The 13,464-nt window shown below is 35.6% G+C and overlaps 1 protein-coding gene across 2 annotated transcripts in view; it reads right to left on the bottom strand.

Annotated features, from left to right (window-relative positions):
* Window positions 1-26: 26 nt before the first annotated feature.
* Window positions 27-13,464, bottom strand: part of nab (NGFI-A-binding protein homolog) — a 66,884-nt gene continuing 53,446 nt past the window's right edge. Inside the window, exons 2-7 of one of the 2 annotated variants that reach the window (XM_065236319.1) lie at window positions 13,037-13,138; window positions 12,180-12,975; window positions 12,022-12,115; window positions 1,103-1,197; window positions 852-924; window positions 27-795 (exon numbers count right to left, since the gene is read on the bottom strand). In XM_065236319.1, the coding sequence (XP_065092391.1) occupies window positions 574-795; window positions 852-924; window positions 1,103-1,197; window positions 12,022-12,115; window positions 12,180-12,975; window positions 13,037-13,138 (1,382 nt within the window). In that variant the 3' untranslated portion in view covers window positions 27-573. The remainder of the gene's footprint in view (window positions 796-851; window positions 925-1,102; window positions 1,198-12,021; window positions 12,116-12,179; window positions 12,976-13,036; window positions 13,139-13,464) is intronic. The other variant, XM_065236320.1, reaches the window with a different exon arrangement.

The following is a 13,464-nucleotide window of genomic DNA, read 5'->3' as shown; positions in this document are numbered from 1 at the left end:
CTGTTGTTTGTTCAGAATTTATTTCAATCCACAGTGTCTATACGAAGATTGTATGAACGAATGACATTGCATTTTTGCATTAAAGTATCGAATTAATTTAACTGTATTACAACTACAAATTATACACAGTTATGCATGTATCGATGGTTAATTCGTGCATTATATATATACAATTGAGAATGAGGAAATAAGGCGAAACAACAACGATCTAAAAAAATAAGACAGTCTTCAAATAAGCGATTGGCTGTTTCAAAGTGTTTTTGCACTATATTTCGAAAACAAAACTGAAAAAAATTGAACCTAAAAATTAAAATAAATCAAAAAGAAACAGTCTCTGCGTTGATAAACTTTAGCGTGATTATTCACAATTGCCGAAATGTATAATTATTTTACAAAATTTTGCCAGAAATGTTTAGTACGTAATGTATTTTGAACTTTTAGAAAGTTTCTAGACTAGTTCCCAATCCTTCACCAAATGTTTAAGCCAAAGAAAAAACCCTAGTAATGTCCCGAAGAAACACCAATCGTGCCTGTTGATCGTAGCAGGATCCTTTGTGTGGCCCCATGCCGTCGTTATAAATCCGGTGACATCGCCTCACGTTTGATGGTGATGGCTTCGCTCAGTGCTGGACTGAGTGCCAGTGCAGGATTGGCCACAGCGATGATGTGCCCACCGGATGACGATATAACCTGTACTCCGAGTGAGCTGTCGTGTTGCAACAGTGATCTGCCCGTATGACGCAGGTTGTCAGGAAACTCGTGATCATTCAAATCCCGGTCGATTCCGTTTCCAGCCTGAAAAATTCAATCCATTAGTCGATTGACTGACGAACGCAATAAGCAACGCTTACTTGAACTGGTGACGAACTTGAATTGCTAAAACTAAATCTAGAATCTGTGTCATCAAATTCGGATCTAGTGAATCTGCAAGAAGAAAGCATATTGATATAACATCAAATAACTTTGATTGAAGCACAACTACACAAAAAGCAACAAATTCGACCACTTCCAGAAGAAGGTAATTTTGTCTCGATTTTGAGTGGTTTGTCCGTCTCAAAATGTCGTTTCCTGGAAGGGTCAACTTTACCACTAACATACTCACGAAAATTTACTTGAATCGGTTAGGTCGAACGGTTTGTCCGTCATGTGCTGGTACAGTGAAGTGGTGGACAGGTCTCTATTGTCATCGGAATTTTCCTGGGAAGAAAACACAAAATGTAGAATGTTAGTGGAAGGGAAGTTACTATGAGACTCTCGAGAATCTCAGTATACCTACATCATCTTTAATTTAGTTAAGCTAATTACTGTGGAAGCATTAAGCGTAATCTACAATGCAAATCTACGGCTACAGTCTATCAATATATAATAAGCATGAACTATTGCAGAAGCGGGAAGCGTTAAGCGGTATCTCTAGCACAAGTGTGTTTGTGAGTCGCCACGGTTTAGAAGATTGAGTACTGTGAAAACCATGTGGCTTTTGTTGTGCATAGACGGATGCCGAATTATGTGAGGATTTTTCGAGAAGAATCATTTAATGTTTGTCAGGAATTATTATGTAGGTTGGAGATTTACGTTTAACACGGATTTATAAGCAGATTTGTATTTTGTTCATGGTGGAATTTCTATTAATGCATCACGAATATACTGAAGATGATAATGCTGATTCAAAACTATCACTAATACTCTTTGAATTCTACTTATTTGTCCTGACATCACTAAAGTGACTGGGTAATATTTTCAATGTCTACGGTAGTTCATTTCGTGTAACATACTAATTTTAGAATCAGAACCATGAAGGAGAAAATTAATGGTGAATTAATTAAGGTCGCCTTTCACCGGTTGACCTCTTTTCACTGCTCACTGTTCATTTATTTTCATTATTTTAATATATTAATAACACGCAAATTATTGCAATACAATTCAAATCAATATGATGTTTAATAAAATTGATTTTTGTTGCACTAATTTGCAGAAATTATGTTAGCGGTACAGGGAGGTCAAGTGGTGAATGATGTCCTTTACACATATAAATACATTAGTTAATAAATTTGTTAATCAAACTTGCAAATATCAAATCAGGTGTCATCATGTAAATCACAACTTGCACATCACTTTATTGTTTCTAGGTGCTTAGAAGAATTTATTTTGGTTTTGGAAAAATTCAATTTTCAACTTTTATCCATTTTAGTCTTGCCCTACCAGAATATTTAGTTTGAAATTTATATTTAGGACATATTTTGAATGTGACTTTAATGTTTTTGATGCTCAATTGATAATATATAACATTTCTTTAAAGGTGTAGTATTTTAGTGTGACCAGTAATGTAGAAAAATATGCTACAAGGGAAAACAAACAAACGTTTTACGTTGAAATATTTAAATTTGAAGACCTTTTTGGGTGGGTTGAGTTATTTCCTTTTAATTCCGTTATAATTGCTTATCTTTCGTCAGAAACGCGTATTTCGTCCACTACTTGTCCACTTCTCGGTGCCAAATACTTAGGCACCACAGAACGGAATAAAAAGAAAATAACTCAACCCACTCAAAAAGCTGTTCAGATGTTCGTCAAAATTAAAAGATTAATATAGTAAATTTGGTATTTAAAGGAAGGTGGTTTTTTTTGAGTTGATCTTTTTTTACTTAAAAATCTTCAAATTTTTCCAACAATAAATTCGATACAGGGTATATCTGCACTAATTTACATTCTATATTTGTAACTAAAAATACCATAAAATATCCCGATGATAACCAATCAATATCCGATACTTCTAGAGAAAGCTGGAATTAGGGCGTAACAGCTTTTTTAAACAATGGCTTCTCTCGATGATTTCTCGAAAGTCATTGCCCTCCCTGGCAAATCGACATTACCATCAAGTAGAGGAAGACTTCCCCTACCCGATGGATATATTGGTTTGTGTAGGCGTGCCTTTAATTCCTAGAAATCAACGAGAGAAGTCATTGTTCACAAAGACTGGTACACCCTAATTCCAGCTCTATCTAGACTTTTGCTCAAATACTACAATACAGTGTGGACTTGGTTATCGGCCAGTCAAATTAATTTTTCATTCTCGATAATCTAATCAAATTTTTGCTTCGTTTTCTTGCTGCTATTATACGTGTTTTCATCGGTTATTCGAATAAAAATATTTTAATTCTGTATTCTGTATAACCCAGTCTATCGATAATCGAGTCCGACCTGTACTAGAGAGGGTCTAGTATAAGAGAGGTGCGGACTGGTTGGTTTTGAAACAAACGAGCTGTCAAAGCCAGAACCATTCAATCTTGATTGCATTGTTGCTAGAAACCAGCTAGCATAGGTTGCCAAGGCAGTTTATAATCCGTTCCTCTCTTATACTAGACCCTTCCTAACCTATATTAGTTTCAGGGTGATAACTCTACCAACAATAAAAATACTAGAAATATTTAAGTAGGCTGCACTGAAAAGCTGACGTTTATTGTTTTTGCTGCAGTTTATCTTGTGTGATTTTATGTCGATTTCGCTTTTGCGGTGCAGCTATACCGGTGTTACACCACCATACACCGAAAAAATCAGGTTGTAGCTATCGCTTGCACCTTTGTTACAAACAAATGATGATGAGCTATGAATGACTCGGGCTTATTGCTGCGTACACTAAACCGATTATTTTTCAAATGCATATTGTTCAACGCGTTCTGATCTAGTGATTGACTAATTTAGCACCCTAAATAAACAGAATATAATGAATAGATATAGCTTACAAATAACCAATCCATGGGTTTATGGGAATCATAAAGAAAAGATCGTACTTTAGGGGGATTCGTTCATATTTTTTATGACTTTCGTCGTCAAAAATGGAATCAGCAACCCAAAATTTACTAAATTTGTGATTTATGTGATCAGATTCTGAAATATTTTAGGTTTTGTCTGACTTTAGTATGGAGGCCCGCCACTGTGCGCCGTATAGAGATTTTCACGTCCGGTTCTATTGATGCGTGAGTGAGAGCGCCCCTAATAAAAAAATATCATACCTGAACAATAACAAAAAATAAAGAACTATTCTACAAATGGTGTGGATGATACCCTAGACACATCGTTAAGCAAAATAACCATACACTATTTTATTAGGGCGTGTTTGTGAAAATACGAGGAAAATACATATATATACATATATACATATACATATAATATACTTTTAGTTTAGTCAGAGGAGAATAATAAACAAATTTACATTCAGCTTATAAATATCTGGTGCACGTATGTTTACAAACAAATGATGTTGAATTGTCAATTAATTCCCTGGAAAAAAATAACCATACAATTGCCTTAAAATAAAATACAGTTACAACGAAATCTATTGTCGACAATCTATCTTATTTTACGTATATTGTACAAGAAATTTTAACATATTGTTATTACAATAGATGTACAATACGTTCCATATTGTAAGGATTTTCAACAATAAAATAACATTACAATTAACGGTAAATGGCTCAAGTTTGTTCGGGTAAAAGTGATTTATCGTATGGTTGAGATGCATAACAACCCTCTTGTTCTATTGTAGATTTCCCCATTTACAATAGATTCTATTGTGGAAATAAAAAAATCTATGGTTATTTAACCTAAGTTTTACCGAGATTTTTTTGATTTTGGTAAAAAATTGCCGAATATAGCAATAATACCTGAGAGGAACGAGCAGGAACGAATATCTCCATACCTTAAATTGGTATGGATTAAGAGGTAAAATCCTAAAAAAATATTTTCCAACATGCAATACCAAAAAAATACCACACAGCCCAAGTAAAATTGCAAGTTTTATGGAGGTTTTAAAGCATGCTACAAGTCTAATTCATGATCTACAGAACCCTTATAAAACCGAAATTGTTACTTGGGAGGTAATCTTTTGGTATCGAAATATCAATTTTTGTTATTTACAAGGTATTTTGCATGCAATTTTTTGATATTATTCTTTGGTTTTTACCTCTTATGTCAGTCTGCTCAACACAAAATTATGGTATCAGGAACAGAATTAGATGATCTTAAGTTATTTTCTCCTGCTCGGGTGAGGTTCTGCGTGCATTTCCAAACATTTATTCATATTTATTTTTTAAATGATCAACCCCATTTCGAACATAAACTTGGATCTGGATTTTATTTAAAACCTGCAAATGTTTGTTTTTTTTTAACTAGATTTTTCCTTATGCAGTCGGACTAAATATTTCAAATGATCTGCGTTGGATCAAAGGGGACTAAGCAGAAAAAAGTGAAATAATGATGGCCATAATTTTTCGCAAAAAATGCTCAAGTTGTTGTCATTTCCAAATGTTGTGATTCATCTATTTTTGAGTGTCTACAATGAACTATGATAGAGTGTATCAACTGCTTAAAGTAAAACCTAGTTTCATAAATTGAGTGAAAAGTTATAAACAAATTGGTGTAAGTTATAAAAAATGAGCATGCCAACCTTGGATAGCATTGCATCAAGTATTTTCTCAGCTACATTTCACTTTTGTCAGATTTGGTAAATGTTACAAACTGCAAGGGATAACAGAAAAACGGGTTGTCCCGTTAGTATTAGAAACAATGTTTCTAACCAAACATTAAATTCGTTTTTCTCGAAATAAAAAAGCCACTTAGTCCGGCCTGACTTAACAAGGTTGCAAGTACTTATTTCAGCTAAAACAATGTATTTTTTTTTAAATTATGAAATAATTAGATGCTATGATCATATTTTGAAGAGGTAAGCTACAAGAAGAGGTTGCAAAGAATGTGTTGTACATATTAAACCTGTTTATTTCACTTCATGAAAGTCACAATCAGCGATTTTTCACACACTAACTCACTCACTCACTCACTCAATCAGCGATCAGCAAATCCCTAATTGTGACTCATAGAAAGCAACGCATACTGTGTAACCTCTTCTTGTTAGTTACAAGTAAAACATGTCATCATACCATCTTTTGGTTTTATTATTCCGTAAAACATTATTTTAGCTGAAATGAGTATTTGCAACCAGGGTTACTTCCACTCACTTGCTATAAAAAAAAGTTTTTCGGAATTAAGAAATCATTAAATAGTATAATGAATTAGTACTTGTAAGTTACAAGAAAAGGTCATACAGTATATGTTTGACACATAAATATACACATGACACAATATTGCTTTCAGTGCGTCACAATCAGCGATTTTTCGACTCGCTGATTGTGACGCTCTGGAAGCGAAATCGACAGGTTTTATGAGTCAAACACATACCTTACACACTCTTCTTGTTACTTACTAGTACAACATATCATTATAACATCTAATGATTGCATAACTCCAAAACATATTTTTTTATAGCAAGTGAGTAGAAGCAACCCTGTTTGCAACCTTGCTTAACACCGACCAAATGGCAATACATACTTGACAACACATGGTACATGATTTTCCCTTAACTACACAACTAACTCAATTAACACTAGATGTATGTATTGTTGGCACTAAGATCTGATAAAAGTTCGATTTTTCTCTACTTACAACCATTTTTATGATAACAGCTGACCTAGTTACATGAGCAGTTTACTCAACCCGAAATAATTCTCACAAAATTTTACATCGTGTCAAAAGCGTTGCGTTTGCGAAGCCATGCAACTACTATAAACATCAATACTATTAAGGTCTGTCCATAAACTATGTAGAGTGCATAGAAGGGAGAATGGTAGACATATTGTCTGCGGGTGTATATGGAAGGGAGAGAGAGGGTTTAAAATCACAAAAAAAAAAAATATATACGTTGTTATGGACAGTGCCTTATGTACTACATACACATAGTTTAATTGACGATACACAGGGAACACTATTATAAAATTGCTGTGCCAAATTTGTCTTAGCTCTACTTTCTACTAAAACATCATGTAAATGCCGGTGCTCTGAAGCTGACATATACGAGTGTGTGGTTTATGTTAATATTACATTATAAAAGGTACAAATAAAAAATATAAACGTACTATTTGTCCAGTAACATAGTTTTGGTCTCGATTCACACAATTTTTGTTTACTTTTCATACTTTATGTCAAAGATGGTATCCCGTCATGTGTAAAATGAGTTATAGAACTAATTATGTATCTACACACCAAAAAATTATGAATTTTAATGGTGATGTAAATATCCATGCATGCTAAAATTGAAGCATGTAAACTTCCTTTTTACGTAAACTAGCAACTTGCAAGAAATATTGCTTACAAAGATGGATGGATGCATACAATATTTAGAATATTTCATTAAATGACTCATAAATTTACATGATCTGTAATGTGAATTTGTATGATATGTGACGCTCCATTTTCTTTATTTCCCTCAAACAACACCATGATGACGTCATGCTCGTTTGGCTACACTAACTGACAGTTCGTTTGGCTATATTATACTTTTCCTCCGCTTATCTATGGAATCTATAGTATCTATAGTATAGTGCAGAGTGGTTCAGGATTGGAACTTTGTAAGACAATAGTCTGGTGGTTTTGTTTTAAGTTTTAGACGTTTTGTGCCACCGAAGAATTTTTTTTGCATAAAAATCTCCTTCTTTTGTCCGGTTTTTTAATTAGGGTGATCGGAATAGCTGAGGTAATTCCTAGCAACTTTGTCCAAGAGATTTTTCTCTCCCATAACGTTCTCATTTCAGAGCATTTTTTTCTGAATTGAGTAAGGGTGTACCCAACAATTCTAAAATGAGAACGTAAAGAGATAAATAAATGTTTCTTCGACAAAGTGAAGTGCTATTCTCAAAAACAAGAAAGTTAGTTTTTGATTATAAATTATTTTGAGGACCACCCTAATTCAAAAACGGCCAAAAGAAGCAAAACAAACTTTAACGTATAAAACTATAAACAAACGGATTAGACTTTTATCCTGCTAAATTACCATCCTGGACCACTGTGCAGTGGTTGCCAATGGATCATTGAAGATGCTGAGGTTTTGACAGCACCGTACTGTGGCTACCACAGTATTTTACATTGGTTCGTCCGTATACAGTAGCGCCAAATGAAAGCTGTGGTGGGTTCAAAACTCAGCCATCTAAAATGATCCATTCAACTGATTTTTAATATAAGCGTCTATTGTCTATAGAGTGACTCTACTATAAGAGAGGAGCGAACTAGCTGGTTTGAGCCAAAATAACTGTCAATGCGAGTGCCTATCTTGATTTCATTGACAGTGACGCTAGAAACCACCCTACTTCTTCGTATGCAAGTATTAAGTGTTCAGGTTTTGGATTAGGATCGTGCCCTTACCTCTAACTTTGGAGTCAACCCGTGAGGAGGGTAATTTGAGTGGAGTTTCAAGATTAGGTTGTTCGAAGCTTGTTGGCTAGAATTTTCAAATTCAAAATAGCAACAAGCTGTTTGGTGACATTTGTGTTACTACGTATTTTTTTATTTATATTCGTATGTACGTTCATAGCTCACACAGAAATCATGCAAAACTCTGTTACATCTTGAAAGTCTGTATGTGCTGTTATACATAGTTATATCAATTATCTAACAGTAACAGTTCTTTGCCATGATTCATTTTGCATTGAGATACACAAAATAAGTTAACAAGATTTCAACTGTTAAAATTAATATCCACAAGGCCTGGAGTACTGCGTCAAACTGAAAATTTCTGCTCAAATCCCAACACGAAGATCTCCTCCAATTACTTTGTGACAAACAACGTGGAAAGATTGATCGAAAAGGCAAAGGAGGTGTTAAAAACTATGGCTAAGGTCTAGCTGTCACAAAGTTACATGAAATAGCTTGACCTATTTTTTTTTCCTAGTAAAACAATCAGCACTAATTACAACCGAAATTAATCGTTTGGTTCTATTGTATGTAGATTTTTTTGTCTAGCTAGTTTTGGAAAATTACTACTTTTTTTAATGCAAACGTTAAAAGGTGTGAAAGTTTCGTTTTATAGTAGCTTACTTATTAGATAAGGTAAACTATTTAAATACGATTATGTGGATTTGTGTCGTGTGTTTGATGATGTAGATTGAATCATTTCCTTAAAGCTATTTAAGGTATGTAGCATAATGAGTTCTTGGAACACTCCAGGAAATGGATTTATTTTTTCGGTGAAATTTCTTCTTCTTGTTTGAGAAATCCGCTAAAAGTTTGGTGATGTTGCATTGGTTCTTAATTCATAAACCACAGCAAATTTAAGGGTATTATAATGTTTTATTTTTATTTTCAAGTTTGCTATAATATGATGAAGGCCCGATATTGGCAAGATGCCTCAAAGCATTTAATTTGCTCTTTTTAATCTTAAATATTTAGTAATTTCTTAGATTTTTTGGATATTGTAATTATATAATTTGTTGGAAGCCATAAGGCAGTCTTCAAGAGCATCGCTTTGCTCAAAGATTATAAAAACAAGCTTTCAATTGATCTAGTAAATCAGTCACGATTTGATAAAATCTATGCATTTTCCCAATCTCAGCATGCATGATTCACTTCATGGATTCATCTTTCATAAACTATATTGAAAACTGTTTGACTATATGAACATTCTTGGCGCATTTTTCATTTAGAATTGATTAAAAAGCACAGAATACGCATTGGCATTTCCCGAGAATTTCATTTCACTAACAGTAGGGGCGGGGTAATGAATGAAAGTACAACATTGAATTAAGCGGCAGGTTAGGCTAACGAGTTAGTCCTTGATGTTTGTTAAATTCACGAGTTTAGAAAGGAAAACTTGTGAAAAACTGCATAGGGCGTTTAATCCCAGGGACTGTTTTCCTCTATTGAATTGTACCTAAACCTGGGCTTATGTCTCGAGCCGTCTAGCCCAATTCAAAAAGAATTCAATCGGCTAGGTAATTACAGTCGAATAAATCAGTTGTTGAAACTTAAATTGGTACAGCTCCATTAACAAACAATAAAGTCATAACAAATACAGAAAACAGGATTGTTTGGCAAGCATAGAAAAACTATGCATGGGATCGATCATGATTCGAAAAAAAAAATTAATCCAAGCTGCTCTTGGTGTGAGAATTTTTGAAGACTGCCAGAAAGTTAAAAATCTTGTGTTGCCAAAATTAAAACCTTACTTTAGTCATTTGAAAATATTAATAATGATTGTGCAAGAATAACAAACGACTGCACGACCTTTTATAAAGAACAACAACCAAATTCAGTGTTCACTCGGCTGACAAAAGCAGGCCACTCTCGATGTGTGCCACACGATCGTCTGTTTTCTCGGCAGCAACCATTGTGTGGTCCTCCTTATTGTTCTTCATCAGCAGTTGTTTCATTCGATGCGTCGTCGACTTTGGAAAGCAACCGTTTAGTGATGATTGTGTGAGTGCTGACTACGTTTTGCGTCCATTGCTGCAATAGAAGCGCTCTGACCCTCGTTCGCGTAACTGCCATACAATGAAACCACTGGAAGCAACTCCAGTTCTGATTGAGGAGGCTTTTTGGATAGCGGATGATAAAGTGTTTATTGTGTTGTACCTTTTGACTATAGTTTTAAGATGTATTGTATAGTGACCAAGAATTCTCGGCTCCCCGTCTCGATGAGTCTCATCGTCGCCCACTGGTCACCCACCATAACCGGTCGAACTCCAGACGAAGCTAGAACAGCACTACCGTTCATACTGGCGACAACGCTCTGATGAGACAACGTTACCCTACCCCAAGCTCCTCCCCTGATCCTATCCTTCGAAAATGTACCCTTCTAACCTCGAGTAAGCCGCGAGTAATCGGCCCAACTCCTACTAGACATAGAATTAAGGGAATTTTGTTACACACAGTGAACAATGAATTATCGGCTCCGTAAAGCTAACGCGATTGAGCCTTCCAAATAAACGAACTAGATAAAAAAAAGAATTCTCGGCTCTGTAAAATTAATTCGTTTGAGCCTTATCAAATAAATCAATAAACAAAAACAACCAAATTAAATATTACAGTCATGAAAGTCGATTTATACCGCGTGGAACTGAAATCCATGCACCCCATACAATAATTATGCATTTTGTATGAGGTGTACAGATTTAGATTAAATTTTTAGGTCTAGGTACGGATTGAATATTTGTTAACTAACGATTAATTCATTATTGATTTTCAGGACTTAGAAACATGCTAATTTGCGTTCGTTCTAAAAAAATATTCCATTTTTAATCTAAAACTGCTGATGGCGTAGAGCTGGACACCTCTTACTCAAACTTTGACCCTAATTTCAAAAGCTGTTACACTTAATAAAAAATTTCAAAACACTGTCAGCCTTGTTTAAACAATCGAGTCTTTCCATTGCGGTGAAATTGTTTTGAAACCATAAAACTAGTGAATTTAAATGCTTGAATTTTACCGAACAGTTCAGCTGTTGAAAGTTCGGTTAAAATTACCGAAGTCGCTGATAATTACTAAGTGTGTAGGTAGATTAAATTAGCACATCAATTGCAAGTTTGAAATTTTATGGATTATACATATTCTATATATGACATTTTAATAATACAATTTACAGAGTTGAAAATTTCAAATCTGCAATCGACTAGTATTCAACAAATTTAACAACCATAATCGCTACATTAAAATAAAGAAAACAACAACTAGCTAAAATCACCATAATAAATAAATAAAATTTAACAATAAACACAAACAGACTAGCAAATGGTAGTAAAATAAAAGTAATAAATAAAAAAGGATACTTAAATGCTCAAAAAAGTCAACACTATAAGCAAGGATCAACAGTAAACAACAACGGAAGCTCTGGGTTAATATTCTGCGCCAACTCTAAGCACTAAGCGGGTTCTAAGCGGTTAACGACTGTGCTCCGGTTATCAGTGCAAAGCCAGTAACCAGCGGAAGCGAAAGCGGATGCTCATAGGCACATATATTGCGTGGTGGGAGGAAGCTGTAACGGAAGAAACATAAGCGTAATTTTTGCTGCAACGTAGCCGAAATACGAACTGATAAGTAAGAGCTAGGGATACGAATAAATTGCATAAACTATCAGCAGCTATGAAAGCACTTTAAAGGTAGCGTTGCTATAGCCATGGGTCACCGATTTGAATATACTTTAAGTACCTTTCCCAGATCGGAACTGGTATCGCTAGACAGCCGTGCTCGTTTCATCTGCTGCGATGTCTCCAACTCTTCGTGTCGACTGGGTTGCGTTTGGCTGTTGGCAAAAACAAGATTGATTTAACAGGAGATTAAAATCTATAATGATGAATAAAAATTACCATAAGCCGGTAAGTCGAATGCTGGCGGAATGACCGAATCCACATTCTTTGACTACCTGTCGAGCCAGTGGAAACAGTTCGTCTCGTCGAGTGAGAAGAGCCGGAACGTATTTGCATATCTGGGCGGCAGCTTCGTTTACACAGACTTCGTGTAGAGTTAACGGCTTTTCAGGTCGCCGTTTACAATCAAAGCGACCGTAGATAGCGGAATACTTCCGAATCTCTTCCATCCGACGAGGATCGTGTTCGCTCATGGCGATTACTTGCTCCAGATCGCGCGTGGTTCGTTTTTTGACATTTTGCTGTCGTGGTTCTAGGTGCCGTGGAATGGTTCGGGAGAGTCGTTCAGCTGCTTGAATAATCTTGGCAACCTGATCTTCAGTAAGGCAAGGTGTCAGCTGAAGTGGGTTTGCCGTGGTTGATCCGATAGGACTGACCACGTTGCTACTTATACTGATACTGCTACTTAGGCTAGTAGCTAGATGCCCCAGTGTAGATGGTTGCAGATTTGTACTGGATGAAGGGTTTGTAATAAAGCTAGATGTCGGTGCGGATGCTGTAGGATAATTGCTGACACTACGTGCTATTGAACCTGGACCAGGACTGTAAGTCAGACGTGATGGTGTGTCTATACTTGTGAGAGGACTTTGGAAAGCGGAAGGATTCGTGACCCATTCTTGCAATGCTTTCTGTAGTCGCCGCACATGAAGAGGTTTCGACGCCATCCCAACTAATGCCATTATTTCTAGAAATTCTTCTTCGCAAGCCTCGCACAGTTGTTGGAGATCGTCACCGCCTAGAATGGAAAGACCGTTATTTCCCATCACACCCCAAATCATCCGCGTAAAAAATCTTACCCATTTCAAGCAACGTATCATAATAATTCAACAAACTTGCTCGCTGCAACACCCGGTAAAGTTGAAGTTCAGCTTCGTTGGACGGGGTAGATGTTTCAACCACTGGAAAAAAAATGAATAAAACAAGTTTAGCAAACATTCTAATTATTCTAGTATTGTATAGCTCTGAAAAATAACGGTCGAATTGTGATCCAAAAAATAACCCCTTCGCAAACTGCCAAATAGCATCTCCTTCCGTTGAGTTTTCTAATTTATGCCTTTATCATTAATTTTTTTTTAAATCATCAATTTCCCCATCATCTTTGCGCGTCTTGAAAATCGCCTTATTATTGTGTCAAGAAGTTCAACGAGTAGAGAAGGCGCAAAGATTCGGTGCACAACGTGTTCGGAAAATCGTACAAAAGGATGCTGTGAAAACCGTTACAACC

This window comes from Ochlerotatus camptorhynchus, unplaced genomic scaffold (genome assembly GCF_037179485.1).
Source record: "Ochlerotatus camptorhynchus isolate MF236.1 unplaced genomic scaffold, CSIRO-AGI_Acam_v1.1 ptg000546l, whole genome shotgun sequence".
NCBI lineage: Eukaryota > Metazoa > Arthropoda > Insecta > Diptera > Culicidae > Ochlerotatus > Ochlerotatus camptorhynchus.
Note: the sequence above shows the minus strand (reverse complement) of the source record. Positions and strands in the feature narration are given on the sequence as shown.